The 20,449-nt window shown below is 42.8% G+C and overlaps 1 protein-coding gene across 5 annotated transcripts in view; it reads right to left on the bottom strand.

Moving 5' to 3' along the window:
• MTCL1 (microtubule crosslinking factor 1) overlaps nucleotides 1-20,449 on the bottom strand; it is a 107,329-nt gene that overhangs the window by 45,804 nt on the left and 41,076 nt on the right. For 2 of the 5 annotated variants that reach the window (XM_031052989.2, XM_031052988.2), the window contains exons 4-6: nucleotides 6,263-6,322; nucleotides 4,102-4,179; nucleotides 1-259 (exon numbers count right to left, since the gene is read on the bottom strand). The exon at nucleotides 1-259 is cut by the window's left edge and continues 1,067 nt beyond it. In XM_031052989.2, the coding sequence (XP_030908849.2) occupies nucleotides 1-259; nucleotides 4,102-4,179; nucleotides 6,263-6,322 (397 nt within the window). The remainder of the gene's footprint in view (nucleotides 260-4,101; nucleotides 4,180-6,262; nucleotides 6,323-20,449) is intronic. The other 3 variants (XM_031052990.2, XM_013130113.3, XM_031052987.2) reach the window with 2 other exon arrangements.

Below are 20,449 nucleotides of genomic sequence, written 5' to 3'. Positions count from 1 at the left end.
CTATTTTCCTGCCCAGTATGTTGGCTTCCTCCTCCACCAACTTCAAACGAAGCTTCAGCTCAGCCTCCCTGGTGCTGGGTGGGCCCCCTGCCTCCCCGGTAGGCAGGGGACTGTCCACATCTCCATAGATGGACTTATACTTCTGGAGCTCTTGCTCCAGTTCGTCCTTCTCCTTCCCCAGTTTGGCCATCTTCTTACGCATCAGCGCTGCCTCCTCTTTGGCAAACTGGAGCTGGCACTTCAAATCAGCACTGTCCTCCTGCCAAGAATAATCAAGCCCCCCCCCCCCCAGATTATATTACAATAGAGCATCTTATTTTGCAAAGTCTTCTCCTCCCCACCCTTTGAGCTGTATCTTTTAGGTATGCAAACAACACACAAACAGAGCTGCGCAAACCACACAACTGAGACACATCTCTTGGTCCTGGTTAAACTGGCAAAGCAGCCTGACCTGAGTTAAAGAGGGGGGGGGAAATCACGTGTGCCTTTTGCAAGTGTTCAGTGATGCAAAAGTGCCAGCACAATGTTTAGTTTTCCTCAGATACTGAGCAAATTTCGTGGAAAATAAACACAGAACTATAAAATCATAGAATCACAAAATGCTTTGGGTTGAAAGGGACCTTAAAGATCATCTAGTTCTAATCCCTCTGCATGGGCAGGGACCCCTTCCACTAGAAAAAATGATCCAAATGAAAGACTATGATTTGTTGGCACTTTCTGTTCCATTTATGTTTAATGATACATCTGCTCCCTTTTAGCATGATGAAACAAAGACTACTCAGATGAACTTACTCATCATAATCCCAAATCTCAGGCTCCTTCAGCTAGAAAGCATAAAAAAAGATTGCTAAGCTGCAGAGTTGTCTTGCAGAGAGAAGACTTTCATTACTCTGACCTCACAATGCTGTGAAATAGACAGAATGCCTATTTCCTTTTCCAAATAGGAAGCACATTGCTGTCTCTGCTGCTGTTATTATTAGGATGGACCAGATTGTGATCACTGTTTCTGGTATGGACAACTGTTCACAAGGGAGATTGGAGAAAACACGTGAAAACGAAAGAAAAAAAAATCATTAAACCATGGTAACATCCAAATCCATCCCATGTGAAAACTTGCACTTTTTGTGAAGCACCAGGGTATTAAATGAGAGTTTGATCTTTTCGTGTGTGCTGGGCATTTCAAAGTGCTGCATCTCAACTCAAATAAAAACTCCAGTGTGTATTGTGCTGAAATAGGAGACAAGGTTAAGCAAATTCTAAGCCGATGAACAATTTCTTTGCATGAATCACTTCTGAGAATTGTCATGGAGATACAGCCACTTGGCCTGTAGGAGACAGACACATTTATCAGCATTAGCAGTATAATGGAAGGCAGGCTTTGAAAGATGATCTCTTGAGACAGCAGGTTTTATCATTGTTGGTAGGCCATGTGGACATATGTGCAAGTATCTATGGAAACTTCATTTCAGTCTCTGGAGCACCACTATCTTTCACAAACACTGTTTTGTTATAACTCCTAATAATGGCAAACAAATCCAGAAGCAAACATGACTGACTTTAATTGTTCACCCATATGAGGCTATTAAAAAAAGGAAATAAAAATGTTACAAAACTAATTACGACTCGGCAATCTGAGGCACATTGGGAACAGTGTCTTTTATGTTACCTAGATTTATTTTGCTCCATTCTACTTAGATATATACTACTTATATCTTAATTTCAGCCATTAATAACTAAACAGACACAAAAGAAATTGGTTGTATACTTCTGAACTCCATCAGCTTTCTTACTGATTCTGCTGGGTGCAGGTTGGGATTTTAATATAGTAAATAGTAAAATAATTCTCTTAAATGTTAATAACATTACTGTGGTAAACAATAGTCAAAATGTCTGTTAATATGTGGGTTTCAGGAGTCAAACACAGCTGCAATCAGTTGATCAGCTGACTGACTAAAATTCTGCACATCTTGTGTTTGGCACCAGAAATGTGAGCTTTCTATGAATATCATCAAGGTGCATATAATCAATTGGAAGCAGAGCCTCTACAAGATGGGCTTTCTTTCTTCTCTATTGCCTGCTCACATACATACACCTCCTATTCACACATGTATTTGCAAATTGCTTTTCTCTTTATGACTTGAAACTGCAAATTAAGTATCAGGTTAAAACCTGGCAAAACACCATGCAGCCTCCACTGGAGTCACTCTGAATCTTGGTTGCTCTGGCCAGATAGGGCTGTATGATTAAGGCATCATCTTTGATCAGGGTTGCACAATACCTGAGCTCTGTTTTTCCTATCATCAAGAATCAGTTTATCCCCAGCTGCAGGATTTGCTTTTAGGGAAATACAAGGATCACATGGAAAGTTACAACTAGACCAGTGCTGCATGTCAGAGCTCACAGGTGGGGTGACCACTCCAGTTTATTTATCTGTTAATAGCTTGGAAATAATGATATCTGATATTTTCCTCATTCTGTCTTTGTAATGCAACATTCTTCCCTGTGCTTCTTTGGCTGCAAGCACCCAGCCATCAGTGGCACTAGCTGGAAGCTCACAGCTCCCTGGCTGGACCACTGCCCATGTGGAAGGGCCAGCCTGCCCTCAGATCTCACCCCAGCTGGGAGCATTAGGGGCCAGCTCCTCCCCTGGGGTCAGGGAGGGTTCCAGTCTGACACTCACTGCATTTCAAACAGTATAAACAACAGTCACCCAGGCACATTTGGGACTCAGCATTTTGAAGCTTTGAAGAAAAGGGAAAGGCTTTGCTGGGTTTGGGCTCAGGGCCCCAGTGTTTTTGCTCAGCATCACTGCACGACTCAATGCATCTGCAGAATTAGCATGTTATTAGGGCAGGATGAAATGACTGTTAACTTCTCAAAACAGCACTATTTTATTGCTAGGTTTTGTCTATGAAAAAAAAGGACCACATTTGTAGATTTTTTTTTTGCAAGAGCTGAAACAAATGAGATTTCTTTCATTGAACAAACACAAGCCTCATACAAAACAACAGAGCTGATGGAGGTTAATCTTGCCTACTAAACAAAGATCCCATCTGGAAAGGTGAGAAAGCTCTAGATCTTCCCTGCTTCGCTGCCAGGGACCATGACTACTGAAAATCTCATTCCCTAGACAGCTTTTTTTTCCAAAGGAAAAGAATGGTCAGGACAGATTTATCAGCCAGATCTAAGCATGCCAGAAGGGTAGGACTCCAACCTTCATGCATCTGTCCCTCTGAAACTTTGCATACAGAAATATCAGTGATTTCTTGATCAGTTGAAACAAAGCAGAAACAGCAAGAAAGCGAGACACCCACACAGGCAAGTAGAGTTTTGACATACAAGGCAAAATAAGCAGAGGCCAAATCACCAAAAATAAGAATAGTTCATTATTAGTTAAATAAAAAATGAAAAGAAAGGGGGGAGGGAGAGAATAGTCTTTCTGTCTTTTTGGAAGAACAAGAGGCTCAAAACTTAGGGGCTAAATAAGGGCTGTGGTAGTCTGATTTTATTACACATCCAGGACGTGGATGCTTTCCTGAAAAACATATGTGGGGCAGGCTATATAGAAAGAAAAGAAAGAATGACCGTGCAAAAATGTTCTATCAGTCATGGTGCTTGTCATGGACTTTAAGAGACTGTTAAGGATAAATGGGAATTAATGACTACTGATAATGATTATTTGCATGCAATAGCACCGCAGCTCTGCATGGCACTTCAGAGGGATGCTAATGGGGATAAAAAAAAAAACAAAACAGAAGGAAAAAATCCAGATCCCTCCCTGCAGAGCCTGCAGTCTAATTCAGACAAATGTAGAACGTGGAGATAAAGAAATGAAACTCAAAGGAAAGAACTTAAAGTGATTCTGTAATGTAAATGGTGTGATGAGAATGAAGAGCTGATCAAAAATTCCCAAATATGATATTTCTTTTCTGGCAAGGAGACACAAAGATAGAGTGAGACCAAGGCCATCTCCTCTACCACCACCACCGGCTCAAAGGAGCTGTCAGGCAGAAGATGGGTAAGCGGTATTGGGGTTGCAAATCTGACGACAGGGCAGTACGACCAGCACCCAAGCATCTGGCTGAGTGCCAGCATTCCTACCTTGCGCTGGAGAACCACTTTTCTTTGTGTTTTGGCTGGTGCCTGGTACTTTCCAAGAAGCTCCGTTTTGCAATTCTGCTGAATAAAAACTTTTCCTTCAGTACTGCTAGAGGTGGGTAAGCGCTACTACGAATTCTGCTTTTACACAGCTTCAAGACAATCGATTTCACACGTATTTTTTACTTGGTGTGCCCTGCAGTGGGTGCAATGTTCCAGCTAATATTCATGATGAGCTAGCTCTCAGGAAGTAAAAACATCACTCTTGCCATATGCTGCACATATCTGTGAGTATGAGGATGCACAGAACCTAAGTAAGCTTGAGGTTGCTTCTCACAAAATATGTAATGGGGATCTAAACTTATGTTAGGTACTTAGGGTTAGGCTGTTGCTAAAGAGTAGCACTTTGAACCTTCCAGGCTACGTCTGTACCTATCCTTTTAGGCCATGCCCCAGGACCTGGCAGCTGTTTGACCAGACTGGGAACTTGTGGTGCACTCTGGTCTCAACCAGCACATGCCTCTAATTGGATATCAGGGTTTGGAGACACCTCTGAGTAACACCTGAGAGTTGAGAGATAGCTGGGACACGCACCTATAGGCTGGGCCATGTCGATATATATAGTACTTTTTCTCAGACTTTCCTACCCTAAAGAACTGCTGAAGAAAACAGCTACCTTGCATAGTGCTGTTGCAATGGTTTTCATTTTCAAGTCTAAACCCTCTGCTTCCTCAAATTACATTGTTTGTATACAGCATAAAGGTTGGGTTTTTTCCCTATGCGGTTTCCCAGACCATTTCCCCATGTTGCGAATGGTGCACAGCTGACCCATGGTTATTTGGCTAATTTTGTGAAGTCATTTTTAGGGCTTTCCACAGCAAACTGCAGCTGCTTTTAATGCCTGGATTTGGGCAGAGGAAACAAACACAAGGAATCCATTCCCTCTGCACTGCTCTGTATTTCCAGGAATGAGTAAAGGAAGGACAGTGCCGCCCACAAACCCCAGTGGACACAACTGTATCTTCATGTAGATTCATCTGCAATCTCCATGTGTGTGGGCATATATACATATATTTCATCCATCTATTTTACAGACTTGCAGAAACATAAACTCTCTGACCTGACTGACAACTTACTTCAACAATTCTTCATTGCAGATGCTGCAGGAAATGCTGCCCAGTGCCCCATTTTAAGGTCTGATTAAGCCGTGCTTCTATAGGCTGAGTGGGGAAGCTTGATCTGCTGTGTCCCAGGAAAGCAAGCTGCAGCCTCCGGTCACCCTAAGCCCCATGTCTGTCCACTCAGCTGTCCGTTCTACCCACCCAAGTGCAACCTACAGTAATTATTCAGTCAGGTTATTATTACAAATCAATGGATTTGAAGACTCCATCGACTCAGAGACAGCCCCCAGGTCTTGGCTGTGTACACTCAGCCTGCTGAGAGGCAGCAGGGGAGGTGCAAGGTTTCTCTAAGGAAGGCACAATGTCGGTCTTGGCTCCTTTCCCAGCAAGAAGAAACACTATCTCCATCTCTCCGGCTATAAACAGTAACCATACGGGTGCCGGGAAAAGCTTTAACTCCTACAGTCAGCACAAAAAGCAGAGGAAACTGGGCAGACCACTTTCCTGAGAAGGATCAGCCTCCGGGATTCCAATAAAATGGGAGTGCAAAGTGAGGCTGAGTGGGTAGCTTGGGCTCTGTCTTGTGTCCTAGCTTGGGGGAGCACAAGTTTGTGTGCTGCCCCTCGACACCAGAGACATCAAACCCCAGGCTGCACACGAGAGTTCATGAGGTGCTGTTGCGTGTGAACTGCATTCCCGGCCAAGATGCTGATTAGCACAAAGTCTTTGGCACCGCATGTAAATGTATTTAGTCCCTAAGCTGTGATCCAATTACTTTGTGAGGCAAGGTGATTTTCTCTTCTGGTAGAAAACTGCAGCCTGAATCTGTGGATACAAGCACGAGGAGCCCGAGAAACTGCATGGTTTAGAGATCACGCTTGTGTCTTAAATTGCTTCTACATTATCTCTGGGAGGTCTCAGTAGATTAAGGCCTAATTGCACTCTAGTTAATGTGCCTGACAGCCCTGTCAACACCCGTAAAAAGAAATTCTGAGGTTGATCGTGTGATTTTGCTCAAAATTGCACATTTATGGAAACCATACCTGGGTAAATGCCTTTTTTTCTTTGTGCATTTCTCTGCTGCCTCTTCTCTTCAGGGAGCTCTGCAACAGAAGCAATGCCGAGTTATCGATAAGCAAAACACAAAGCTGCAAGTTTGGCAGGGTTCACCACTATAAACCTGATTTAGGAGAAAGCAAGAATATTCTCCTGACCAGCTGGGGATTTGATTTTTTTGTAATAATCACTAAAATCCCAGGATGATCAGTGCCTTGCCAGTGAATTTTTCAATGCACAAAATTTCCCACCAAAAGGCAAAGGGAACAAAATCATTCAAAAGTTCACAGAGGAAAAAAAACGCCCTCTTTTCTTCTGGATCACCACAACTTTTGGCAAAGCTTTCTTTTTTGCATGGGGCAATGATTTATGTTTGATTAATCTAGGGCAGAGCTCCAAGAATGTTACTCACGGTGGATGTGAAACACATTGTGGAAACGTCAGAGGAAAGCAACCCCCAAAAAAACGGGAAGGTCATGCACATTTTAAACTATGTGGTGTAACATCATTGGTTAATCCACGCTAGCAAATGTATTGAGGAGCCTAGATAAAGACCAGGTGATTCTCCAGGTATTTCTGAATTTCAGTTATAAATTCGATTTGATTTGCTTTGCAACTCTTTATATCCCTTTGCAAGCAGTTTTTTTTGAGACATGGAAATGATGTCATCACCACTGCTTGGTTTTCAGAAACCTCTTAGCACCCAAATGGAAAAGCACAGTTTTCCTGAGAATGAGAAGGTGGAGCACCACAAGGATATTATCAGTGTCTGCACTGATTTCTGTCTTGGAATGAAGTTCATGCCAGTGTGAGCTGGGCTTATTTAGAAAAGGCATAAATTTGACTTTTGTAGGTTGAAGTATCAGAGAGGAATGATAGATATTACACAAAAAAAAGTGGGAAGCTAGAAACTGCAGAGTCATCTGAATTCAAAGCTGGCTGTATTGCTTTGTCTGTGCCCAGAGCCTGAAGGATGATACTCCCCAGCAATCACCCTGACATTGTGGCCTCTTTTATTTATTTCTTCTGTTTATATTTGCTCTGCACAGAAAATCTCCAGCTGAGGTGAAGCCCAGGCCATCATGGGCTTGTCCACAGTGTGCCTCCCCTCCGGCCCATGAGATGGGGAAGCATGCCTGGCCCAGCACCAACTCCCATATCGAATGGGCTAAATCCCAGTCTCTGTAACCCACACTAACCCAGTGCTGCAAAACATGAACCCAGCAAAGAGGAAGGGAAAGGAGGGAGAGGCATCCTGTTAATTAGCTAAGTCCAGTCTTATGCCTGGCCGTCAGTTGGCAGAAAACACAACATGAGCTCAGGGATGGGAGCACACACCCTAAGCAAATCCTAACCAAAAGCTTTCCATGGATTTGTGGTTTCCGACTGTTAAGCTATGCAGCTACTGCAAATTATAATTATTGCACGCTAAGACAAATCTCTCCTTCTGCTCTTTGTTATACACAGTTAAGTAGTTAAAACCCATTCATACATGGCACCATATGCCCAAGACATACTACAGTTTATTTTTGCTAATCTGCTCTCTACTTTAATCCAGTGTTTTTCTATAACTGATGAAGCTGAGTAACAGAAATGTGGTTTTTTTTCTGGATAATGAAACAGTTTAATGAAAAAAAAAGACTTCAAACACTAAAAACATCACATGAATCACAGAATCATAGAATCCTATGAAAACCTGTTACACAAGCTTAGCCAGGATAAACAGTTACTGTTTTCTCTTTTTTCTAAATGTGGTGTTATTCTGGAAGCAGACATGCAACTGAAAGCAGTCACCAGTCAGCAGCATCACGCCCCTGTGTGCAAGAATGGTCACTATGCTTGAAGGGATAAGGGGCATAGCCCTGGCCCTCGCACTCACTGCTCTTCCATGTGAGTTCAAGCAAGACTAGCTTGAGCAGAAGGAGGCTGTCCGGCTACTGCACTTAATTTGTAAACCCTCAGAGTCAGGGATGAGACTACTAATTTCTGCAGAGACCTCAAAGCACAATTGTAGCAAACAGCTACCAGTCATGCTAGAAATGCAAAACACGGTGCCAAATCCTAAAAACCTCTTGCTCTTACCTATAGGTTAAAGGTTACATTTAGGCACATCCAACTTGAGAAGGGGATATAAATGCATCGGTTGCAGTGTGCAAGAGAAAGCAATAAAACCCTTACTCTATTGTACAGCATAATAAGGGGAAGGGAATTAAGATTTAGGTAAGAGACACGGATCACAGACTGAGAGACAGGCAGGTAGTGATCTGGTTTTTGAAGCTGTAAAGTCTACTCCTCACTGAAAAAACTGATTTCACAGACAGAGACTAACAAGTTTGTAACATATTGCCATAAATAGGGTGTTGCTGTAAGCATTTTCACACGTCCTGTTTGGATTTGCGTAAGAACAACCTTGTGATCAGTGCTCGGCTGGCAGATTGTTTTATATTTCCATAAGACAGAGACTCAACCTTAGGCTGAGTCTGTCCTTGGTGTAAGAAATAGAATGGAATATTTACCTCTGGGGACTATCAGTGTATTACAGGGAGAAACCTCCCAGCCTTTACTCAGTGGAGAACTAGAAACACAGGCATGGCAACAGAAGGCTGCTTGGCCAAAACCCTCTAAGCCCTATAAGAGCAAGGAAAGATCTCCATTTCACCACTGTGGTACCAGGCTGCACCTATGTATCAAACACCAACCAACATACCTGATATTTTGGTTGGACTGACGGCAGAGGCTGCAACTGCAAAAAGCAGGTAGAATGTGCTAAAAACTCAAATTATTTAAAATGTAAAATGGTGCAATAAAGGAGTGTTTTTATTTGAGATACAGATTGACATCACAAGCTGATATGAATTCATGCTATAAGAAACATTTCTATACTACTTTTTATAGTCAAGAGACCAACCAGAGATGGCCATCTACCAAAAAGTCTTTCAATGATGGATGGTTAAGCAAGATTTTATTAGTCCTTTGTTTAACTTAGTCTGTAAGGAAAGAGATTACTCGCTGGATATTTTCTATCTCTACAGCTTCACTGCAATTTGTCACCGTACCTCTTGGCTACCAAGGAGATCTAATATATGGGGTAATAAATTGCTCAGTGTTATAAAAGCTAAATTTCCCAAAAGATTATTGGATGTAGAGACTACAATAATAACAACAGGAAGAGACACAATTATTTTCCTTTCCCTAGGAGCCTAGTATGGGCAGGAAGAGATAATTTGTGTCTTTTTGTGAATTCCATTTTTAAAAGGTCTAAGAAGTCCTGCAAACTGACAAGTGAGAGTGAGACCACCCACATTCGGAACAGTAAGCAGGAATCAATGCACTAGAATTAGAGGTTGATCAAGACATGGTAATAAAGTTTGAGTTAAAGGCAGTCATACATGTAAATACATGATGTGCCCCAAGTTTTCATACTGAGGCAAGTGCTGAGTAGGATGAGAATAGAGCTGCAAACAGGCAGCAGTGAAGAAGGACTTGGAAAATAAGAAGAGAGAACCAGAGTCTCTAACAGCTGCCAGCCTGTCACTTTATTCACTGCTATTAAGAGAAGCAAGTAATTTTTGGTGCATTCTGGCATTTGCAGGCAAGCGTGGGCTTGCTATCATATGCACATCAAACTGAACCTACAAAATCAAGTAGTCAGCCATTGAAGTGGCAATGTCTGCAACTTAAAAACAAGGAGGCTGGCTTGAAAAGTCCACCCCTGAAGGCAATTTCTATCACTGTGATGTGAGGAATTATGCACAGCATCACTTGGGCTTATAAGATGTATAAATAATGTTCTGTGCACACTGATGGCTTGCTACAGATTGCTTTGAAATGGATAATCACAAGTTTCACTTGCATTCATTAGAAAATGTTGTCAGTGAGAGATCTAACTCTACTTAAAAAAAAAAAGGGATAGGCACAAGTGACCAAATCCACTTGCTCTAAATACAGTGGTAGGTGAAGCAGGCTGCTTTCAGATTACAGGTATCTGCAAGGCTAATACCATCAGAGTTACACACTGTCAATTCTACATAAGAGGTAACTTTTTGATAACTGTTGAACACCCTCATGGTCAAGAATGAACAAAACATCCAGAGACACATAATCTCTGCCCTAATCTACATGACTCATTGGGAGATCTTACTGATGGACCAACTCTTTCACAGCAGTTACTCTCCAAGAAACACCAGTGATTTCAGTGAAGGTAATTCTGCTTGGCGTGAATGTGAATCAGAAGAAAACCAGATCCACTTTGTAACAGATGGTCAGAAGGTGGATTTATCCCCAAGAGATGTAAACCAGTGTTCATTAACTGCATTGTTAATCACTGCTCAGGAACGCCTCACTGCAAGTGTTTTCCAGGCACTGTGCAGGACCACGTGGGAAGATTATGGTAGAGGATGAAAAAAGCAGGGAATCTCTGTGGTTCCCGTCCACACAAATCCGGCTCCACAGGCCATTGCTTGCAGTTTCCCACTCAACTTTTTGCAGCTTTGGACTTGCCAGACCTTGACACGGAAGGGGTGCACGATTCCCCTTCGTCTCACTGCTTCACCGATAACCCCACTGGTAGATAAAGAAAAAAACCTTGTGCAGAGCTCTGTCACTCTCAAACATGAGCAGGACCTGTTTCTTTAGGAGGGGCAGCTTTCAGCTATCACAAGAGGCAACAGGTTCAAACTTAAACAGGGGAAGTTTAGATTGGATATAAGGAAGAAGCTCTTTGCTGCGGGGGTGGTGAGGCACTGGAATGGGTTGCCCAAAGAAGTGGTAAATGCTCCATCCATGGCAGTGTTCAAGGCCAGGGTGAACAGAGCCCTGGGGGGCATGGTTTAGTGTGAGGTGTCCCTGCCCATGACAGGGGGGTTGGAACATGATGATCTTAAGGTCCTTTCCAACCCAAAGCATTCTGTGGTTCTACTGCAGCTTTCTGAAATCTTCTTCCTGGTACTGTTACCTGCCCATGCGGTGAAAAGGAAGCATTTCCTATTTCTGTAGCAACATACCTTTTTTAATAACAGGACAGAGTGGCTTTCCGTTCTTTCTTAAGGCCTGAAGTGTCTCTAAATTTCAAGTAACCAACTGAAATTTTGCTTTGTTGCTATCCCATGCTTTTGTATTACAACAGCTACACAGTGAATGTGCAGTGAGTTTTTCCCATGTGGACTTTCGTGTGTATCTACGGGATGGTTAATGGAAATGGAAAATACAATGAAATTCTAATTTCTTTTCAATTGCTGTAGGCCCTTGAAAAGGATATCTCACTGAGCCCTGATAAAGCTGGGTTTGACGCAAAAGATCTATATCTGCATTCATTCCCATGTGTGTTTCATTTACTAGAAACCTCTAAACAGTGCGATATTCATCATTCACATGACCTAGCAAAGCAAGCCATGTCTGAAATATCATAAGCATTAGAGTTCAGGATAAAAGCCATCCCTTGAGTAAAAAAGCAGCAAAGCACACTAGCTTTCAGCACCAGCTTAAATTTCCCTAACGCTGCATTACTCTATTGTGCTAAGCTTATGAATAGGGGCTTTGGAGGAGCCTCTTTCTTTTGCCTCTTACTACTAACACACCACTGTCTGTCTCTCACGGCTTCCTAGTGCCCTTCGCATGCAGACTGATACTGTTGTGACATTAGGTGTCTTGGTGTTTACAAATAACTTGTTGTGACAGGTCTGGGAGCGTGCTGTGGGAAGGGCAGCAGCAGGGCTGCACATGCTGTCTGAAGTTCTCTGGTGGATGTGAGAAAGCTGAGCCAGGTCTGCGTTCAGCTCACAAAACACCATGTCACTTAATATTTGGTCAGTGGAGGTTGACAAGAGGACCTGAAACCAATATAATAATTCATATTAATATGATATTGGATAAATAATTATAGTAATAAATGGTAAAAAATTACATCCCTGTGATGTAATAATTGTTATTAATATAAGTGAAATCCTGTGACAGACAGCTGAGATTCTATAAGAGTTCTGTCACTGATCTATGCCGTGCTTCTGCCCAAACACTTTTCTTAGCAAGTTCTTAAATTCATTAAAATGTATTTTAAAAGTCCCCATCTGTCTCATTTTGTTAAGATCCAAATTGCATCACGTGTCACAATATATAAAGAAAATTATAACGCTAGGACCAGACTTTAATTTTTTATTTTGGATTCTATTCCAGGTGAAGAAAACCAGAAAGAAGCAATGTAGATCACTACAGATGGTGTTGCTTCTCCCCCTCTGGCTAACACCAGTGCTGTGATGCTGATGTGTCAGGAGCAAATGTGTCTCTTCAAGCCTTGTCACCCCTGCATTTGCATAGCTATTAAACATGAGTCCCCCATGCTGTGCCTGTCCCTTACGCCCACATCACACCTGCTGACAACCCTCTGCTGTGGCACCTCCTCACTTCCAGCCCCTGCACCAGAGGAGGAAACCACAGCTGTGCATCACTGCACTCCTGCCAGACAGGAGCAGCAGCAGCAGCAACCAGCAGCAGGGGTTGCTGCCAGGCCTCTACTTCTCTGTTTCCCACTGTATTATGCCCTTAATGCCCATGGTAAGGTATAGCTAGCTGGACTACTCTCCCTGTTGGCACAGGAGGCAGGAGCAGCACCCCGAATTCCCTTGCATCAGCTGAGCTGCGGCCACTGAACACCAGCCTGCTCCTTGTCCCTGCAAATGGGCTGGAAGCCACCCCAGCTTGCACCCCCTTTTGCAAAGAGCTTGTTCAAGAGCCATATCTAATCTGAATGGTATGTGGTGCACTGACACTGCCTGAGCCCTGTAATTACCTCATTAGTGTTACACTGTAGCAGACAGCCCATGAAAAATGTGCCAGGCACTACATACACAGAGAAACAGACCTGTCCTGAAATGGCTTGCCAACAAGCATAGTACTCATCCTCAGCCACAAAACCGTATGCAATGATACAGGCCCAGGCAGAGCTTCAGCATGCTGAGAGAGAAATAGTGTCCCTCTGTTGCTGGGAGTGCAGGCACCCAGCCCCGCAGCCAGTGGTGCCGGCTGGGGCTCTCTTCTCCATCTCTCTGGACAAAACAGGGGTTGCAAAACTCCTGGAGAACACAAACAACTTTTATGACTGTTTTAAGCCTTTTCTTGCTCTTGTAACAACACTTACTGCAGCAACCTGGGCAAACTAGACAACTACTAGGGAAAGCAAACCCTTGGAAACAGCCCCTGACATATCTGCTTTTCCACCTAACTCCCACACAGCATTGTTCAGCATCACCCCAATGCTAAACGCAGATTGCCTGAAAACAGAGGTGAACTGCCCTCCCCACCTCTTCTCCCTGACAAAATGCTTTAAAACCCAAATCATTTCTGAGGGACTGCAGCAAGTGTACTGCTGTCATGTCACAGCTGGGAGCTGCTGGCAAGCAACTGGCCACGGCTGGCTTTACAAAATACAAGTGCAGGCCAGGTAGTGCTCAGAGAAGGGATTAGGAATTTACATTCCCAAAGGAAGACAATAGGAGAGCATTTTCTGCTGATCAATGCGCACCCAGCCAGGCATTTCCTGCAGCACAGGTAATCTATTACAGGCATAAATTATGGTGTTTGGGGTTTTTTTCTTCAGAAGACTAAGAAGGTGATACATGCACAGGGATGGATACCTCATCTCCAGTTGCAGAGACAGAGCTTGCTCTGCCACTAAAAGCATTTAGAGAACAGTGCTACATAACTGGTGGTCCCAGTACCATAAAAGCCTTCAGCACACTGGGGAAACTGGAGAGTTTGACAGTGATGGGATGAAGCAGAGCTAGACACGATTTGGACAGTGGTGACAAAGAGAGGAGGGCTGTTGAGCCCATCCCCGAGCTCATACTAGGTGAGGAGGTTACTGTAGCAATTTATGGCACTGGGAGAGGACTAAAACACACAGCTCTGCAATCTCTATAAGGCGCACAGTATAGATGTAAAGAGCAAAATCCCTAGCATCTAAAAAGCCCAGATATTTTTGGAAGTCTTTTTGAAGAAGAAGGTATTCAGAACTGCACAACATCTGTGCTTTCTGTGCTAAATAGATCAACAGCTACAGGACTGTTTTTCATGTTAGGTATAGAAAGAAATATCTTCTTTGAGCAGACAACTATAAGCACAAGAATACTCAATCTCTCTGGATTAGAGCAACCTGTGGTTTCTATAAAGCATTAAATGAAATTCTAAAGAAGCAGAGAGATTAAAGGCCAACTGCAATGCTCCCCAATGAATATGTCCCAGATAGCCTTTGTAATCCTTGGTTGACCATCTATTATTTCACAATTTTAAGGACACTGCACTCTGAAAACGGGGTTTACAAAAATAGAGCTAAAAGACAGCAAACTCACACTTCAGTAGCTTCAACCTCAGAGAGCTGCTACCTTTTCCTGTATGTCATTCAGTATACACAGTCATTTACCAATAGGTGATGGGTCACCCCCAAGACATCCATATTCAGCAGATCATGGGAGTCACAGTTCAAGCACAAATAAAGTTACTTCTGCTACAATGAAGAAAGCCATCAATTATAGGAATTAAATTCAAGTCAGAGCATAACACTTGTAATTAAGAAATGGTGAAGGTAAGGCCAGGGCAAGGCACGGGTGAGAAAGGGATAGAACTCCTTCAAGCACACCAGCCCCATGGTGAGCTGTAACAAATAACGCTCCAGAAGCAGCAATGCACCCACTTTCCCAACACATTCTGAGTGGCAAGAGCTATCCTTATGGGAGAAAAGTGCTAGGCTACCTATGAGCCCCACTGCCGCTGGAAATGGCCAGGAGGGAAAGCAATTGTTAGGAGAGAGTGTGATTGCAAAAGCTAGCTGCATTTCCTCAATAAAGCCAGTCTACAGAGATGTGTCAGCAGCAATCCTATAAATACGAAATGAAAAATTCTACGTGATGGCTACGGTTTCACAAAGACGTGCTTGGAAAGGAGTATGACAAGCACAAGCAGGAACACAGTGCTTTAAACACTAAAATTGAAAATGCACAGAATATAAAGTCACTACAGATGTTAACAGCAAAATATTCCTTTGTGAAGCATGTATCTGAGGAGACACGATTTGGGTGGGTGTTTGGGTTATCCTTAACCATTTTGCCTGCTCCTGGGGCAGGGCCATGACTGCCTGGGAATCCATTCCCACTGCTTTCAGGGACCTGTGGTGACCCTGTAAGCATGCAGGGGCTGCACTCTACTGTGCTGCTTTGAAGCCTAAACGACCTGCTGCAGCTCCTTGCTGAAGTTCATGGTCACTGCCTCCAGATATGGAGGGATGCTCAGACTCCGAGGACCAAAGCTCAAAATGAAAGGTACTGTGTATTACTGGGTCTTATGTGGGGAAGGACGAACCAGGAGCAGAGCTTCATGCTCTTAGGCCTTTGAGACTAGCTCTTAGAGATGGGTGAAAGCATGGGCTGAGATAATGGTTCTTGGTCTGCTCTGTAGCTCCTGGGAAGGACAGATGGCTTTCCCATCCCTCAGTGCCAGAGCTCACCGCCCCAAGCCTCCCCACTGCAGTGCCTCAGTACTTTGGGCACTGGTTTCTGGGGAGGTGATGGTGCTCAGAACCTGCCCAAAGCAGGAATTCACAGCTTCAGATTTGTAGATATTCACATCTCTCTCTTTGCATCCTCTTTGAGTCCTAATTTTGCAACAGCATTAGTTCCCAAACTAAAATAAAATCATTATGCTCAATAACAGCCAATGTTTACATTCCCCTGTGTGGGGTGAGCTGCACACACACAGCCAGGGCTGGTTTTCAGTAACTTCTGCATAAGAAACCTTGTACTCCCCAGGAACTAGAGGACCTATGGGAGCAGTGCAGAAAGGTCACCACAGCCATAATTAGCCCTGACCCAAAGCAGCAAGCAGGAAGGGATCATCTATGCACTGCATTAGGCTGCTTGGGAAACTTCTCCTCTACCATTTCTTAACCTCTCAAGTGACTGAATTTGTAACCCTAGTCACATTGTATACAGTATTTTTATTATGATAATAAATTAAGACTGACAGCATTTGGGTTTGATGGAATTCTCTCAAAGGCTATAAAACATGCCCTTTTTTTTGTACACTTTATATACCTGCTACAAAGTATGTATTTTGCTCAGAATATATACAGCTCATCAATGAAGTGGCAAAACCCCACCCCAGCTATGTGGATTGTGCTGCTGCACATCCAGTCCCAAATACAGAACAAACTACAAAAAAGGTGAGCAGCATTGCCGACTTCACAAGTCTCTGAAAGCTGATGCCAGTCAGTGTTCCTCAGTTGCAACCACGCATCAAACCACATAAATTACAGGGAAGAGCTTACTGATCCCACTTGCACAGCTTGTTGATGCTGCTGCCTAGTACAAGAAGTATCTGAAGATGATTTGAGAACCAGCTTCTGAAAAATTGTTTTTAGACAGTAACTCCAAAGCCTTTCTCATCTCTGAGTACTTCTCATTCCAAAGTACATCAGAACAGGAACATCCTTATGTGCTTTGTAGTTGATTTGCCTACTCCAAAGAACCTCTTCATATGTGGAAAGTTTGCAAAGCACTCAGCAAGAGCAAAGCAGCAATGGCATGCTCCTGCTGGGGACTGCAGGTTGGGAAAACATTTGGAAAAGTACCTTTTCATTATACTTCTTGACCAAAAAGAAAAGAAGGCACTTTCTTATCTATAAATCAGAATATGAAGTACAGGAATTTAACTATATACAAATGGCTAAATACCAGATACCACCATGGAATATAATTCCATGTGCCAAAATCACACCAATCTCTGTTTTTTAATGATGAAAAAAAAAAAAAACCAAAACTCACTATTTCATTAACTTCAGTGAGGTTTGGACCAAAGCCTTAGGCAGTCAAGGGCTCTCAGTGTCTTCAATGAAACAGAAGTTTGTAGGAGCCTGGATACAGGGGTTGTTGCAAAGAGGCATCTAATAGTCACTAATCCATGACTACAGTTCTGCTGTGGTAAAAATAAGGCAGTAGGGATGCCTGATGAAAGACTGTGATTGGGTCACATCCTGAAGCCGTACGGAGTCTGAGAGGCAAGAATACAAATCTAGGACTATTTAGTGAAGCCTGAAGAAACAGCAAGTGCAGATTTCCTAGGGGACTTGATAAACCTTCACCTCCTTTCTCTGACCAACAAAACAAAATAAAAAGGGGAAAGAAAAGGGAAAAACCTCAAAAATCTAGCTAAATATTCTTCCTTTACCACTGGTTAAGATAAGGCTTCCCAAAGAGCAGCTACTGTCCTGGCAATAACAAAATGAAAGTGTCTGAGCTACATCAGTGGATGGGCTTTTGACCCAAAACATGGCAGCTAACAGCAGAATAGGCTTTATCCCAGTGCGGGTGCAGATGATTAATGACTATGAATAATATGTATGCATTAGAGTGAATAATGAGAGCTCAGTGGAAGGACTGCCAGAGACCTGCTATTTTTTTAGATCATTATATCTCAGATGACAGAAACTATTACTAGGAGGAAATTAATGCACTTTTCATTTGGCTAATTAAAACACGAAAACTGTTTCTCTCTACCACTTAATCCACTGCTCACTCTTTCCTTCTGTGTCCTCAGTCACCTGGAAAAAGCAGCTCCTTGCAGGTAAGCTGTTTCTTAGCTGACAGCTCACCCTATCTCAAAGGGTGCTACAGTGTCAGTGCTTAAAACAAGGGCAGGAATAGCTGCCTGAGGGATTCCCACAGCAAAAGAACCGCATAATTTCAGTTCCTGGTGGTCCTAAAGCACGTGCACTGTGGTCACTAGCTGGGGGCATGCTCTGTCCAGTGACCAATAAAGAAGGGGGGACTGATCTAATGCAGCTGCTGATCAGACGCTAAAGTTTCATGTGATCACAGTTTTTATGGAGGCTCTCACTAAAATACTCATTTCTGTTCTATTCATAGAAATTTTGGTGTGGGTTTTCTTTATGGCTTATTTGAGAAGCCTGAAGTGCCCAGATCATTTTGGCAGCTATTTTCTAAGATCCTGACAGTCTTGACACCTCAAACATTGGGAGGAAGAAAGCAATAAAATCACCAGCAATTAGCAGCAGGTCTCAACCAAGACATCACTTCCAACCCCTGCTTTTCCTTTCCTTTCCTCACTGCCCTACCTTGCCAGGCTCCCAGGAGACCTCAAGGGAGCTCTGAGGTAAGCTCTGGATAAACAGAAATGGGAAAACGCCCACTTTTTCTCCCAGTAAATCTCTAAAGTGTGGCAAAGCTCAGGTCTCCCTCTCCAGACACTGATTTCCCCACACCTTTTGCAATGGTTTGCCTCTAAGTGCAAAGCAGGAGATGCAAGGCATTTGCCCTTAACACCAAAGGAGCCTCACACATGTATATTGGGGATTTTCTTTTTTAAGAGATCTTTGTGGTGTGCTTTTGACATGTTACTACACACAGTGTACGATGAGGAGGTTGAACCGCACAGATTGGGATGGTTGAGCAAGGACTGAAAGCCCTCAGAGATACACAGTATCTCTTTGAAAAAGAAACCCTGCAAAAAAAGAAACAGAAATAGGCAGGAAAAAAGTGTGCAGCATACACCAACAGCCTGGAAAATCTTGACTGTTCAACACTTGGATAACTGCAAATTCATTAAAGGGACATGAAGTTATAAAACTGAAAACTAAAAGAGCTCGGCGAAACTTCGAAACCTTCACCCCATGTGTTCATGTGCTCTCTCATGCAGATGTGCACATACACATGAGCATGCGTCCTTCCATACTCTTTCTCCATCAGTCAGCATCATCACATCCAGGCACACAGTCCTATCCCTCTCTCGTATACACATGTACCTGGCCTGCGCTACTTGACTCACCAGTGTCAATGTCAGAAAAGCTCTTCCTGGCCACCCCAAATGCCCTGAATACCACCCAATTTCCTAATTTTCTCTTTATTTTGCATATAACTGAAGTGTGAATTTCTAGGGTATTTTCATTTACATGGGAAAATTGGAGAAAGCTCTTTGTGCCCCAGAAGGAGACAAAGAAACTTGAAGCAAAAGTAGATCTAGAATTAGGCAAAATAAAACTCTAATTGAGATAATTATTTTTAATTACTTGGAACTGAAACTCATTTGGATGAGTCTTCTTCAGAATTTGCCTATTCATCTCCCTAACCATCAACACAAAAATGGCAGGTTTTCACCAAATAGTCTACCCTTAAAACAAAAACTAAAGTGAAAGCTTGCTGTAGCCTTAAATTCTAAGAGGCATAGATTATTAATTTTATTTGAAAATATATGCTGAAATCTTGTCCCACTTTTTTGGATAATAAAACTACTCATACCTTAGGAATAGCAAATGATTGATTCTGATTGGTGCTTAAAGAAGATACTTCTTGTTTTTAACCTCACTTTCTTGTCACTGAGCCCTGTACAGCGTTATGTACACTCTGTATCACTTGTTGCTATGATTCCAGCAGTGCCCTGCAGACACTGCAAAATGAAGTAAGTAGGGTCTATGTTCCTTCCAAATGATTCAGCAGGGATTCTCTTTAAAAATAAAACTTTTTGAACACCATTCACAGCTACTGAGACATAAAATAAAAAACTTTATACCTCCAAAAATTAAAAAAAAATATATTAAAAAATAAAATAAAAAACCCAAACAAAATGAAAATTCAATAACCATTTTTATTTCTGCAGAGCAAAGGGACTCTAGTATTCACAGCTATTCAGTCTCCAAAGTTGTGCTGCACGTACTGATGTGAGTGGTTCATTATTAGTCATGCAAGGCATCCACTGGCCTCACATCCGTATGAGCTCTGAAATCACAGCCCTATTATGGGCAGGCCCAATATTTATGCACACTTGTCAGATTTCACACAGCTCCTCTGAATGACATGCTCTCCTCCAGCCCTGCTTTTCTTCTCCTTAGGCTCTTCTTTCTTTCCTCTGCCCTCTAACTTCTATGTAGCTTTTCATAATAAGTGTAAATTTAACCAGGGAGCCTCACTGCAAACTCACATGTAAGACTACAGTTCTCACGAGGAATGCTAGACATATTCAACAAGACCCTGGGCCAAAATATTCAGTCACACAAAGAATTTGCAATAGAAGGATGCTCGCTGGCCAACACTAAAGAGCTGAGCCCAGGGTAAGAGCTGAAGGAACAGAAGACCCTTAAAACTTTGCAATTACTGTCTGCAAATAGTCTGCTGAAAACA

This window comes from Melopsittacus undulatus, chromosome 1 (genome assembly GCF_012275295.1).
Source record: "Melopsittacus undulatus isolate bMelUnd1 chromosome 1, bMelUnd1.mat.Z, whole genome shotgun sequence".
NCBI lineage: Eukaryota > Metazoa > Chordata > Aves > Psittaciformes > Psittaculidae > Melopsittacus > Melopsittacus undulatus.
This window is presented reverse-complemented; position numbering and strand designations above follow the sequence as displayed.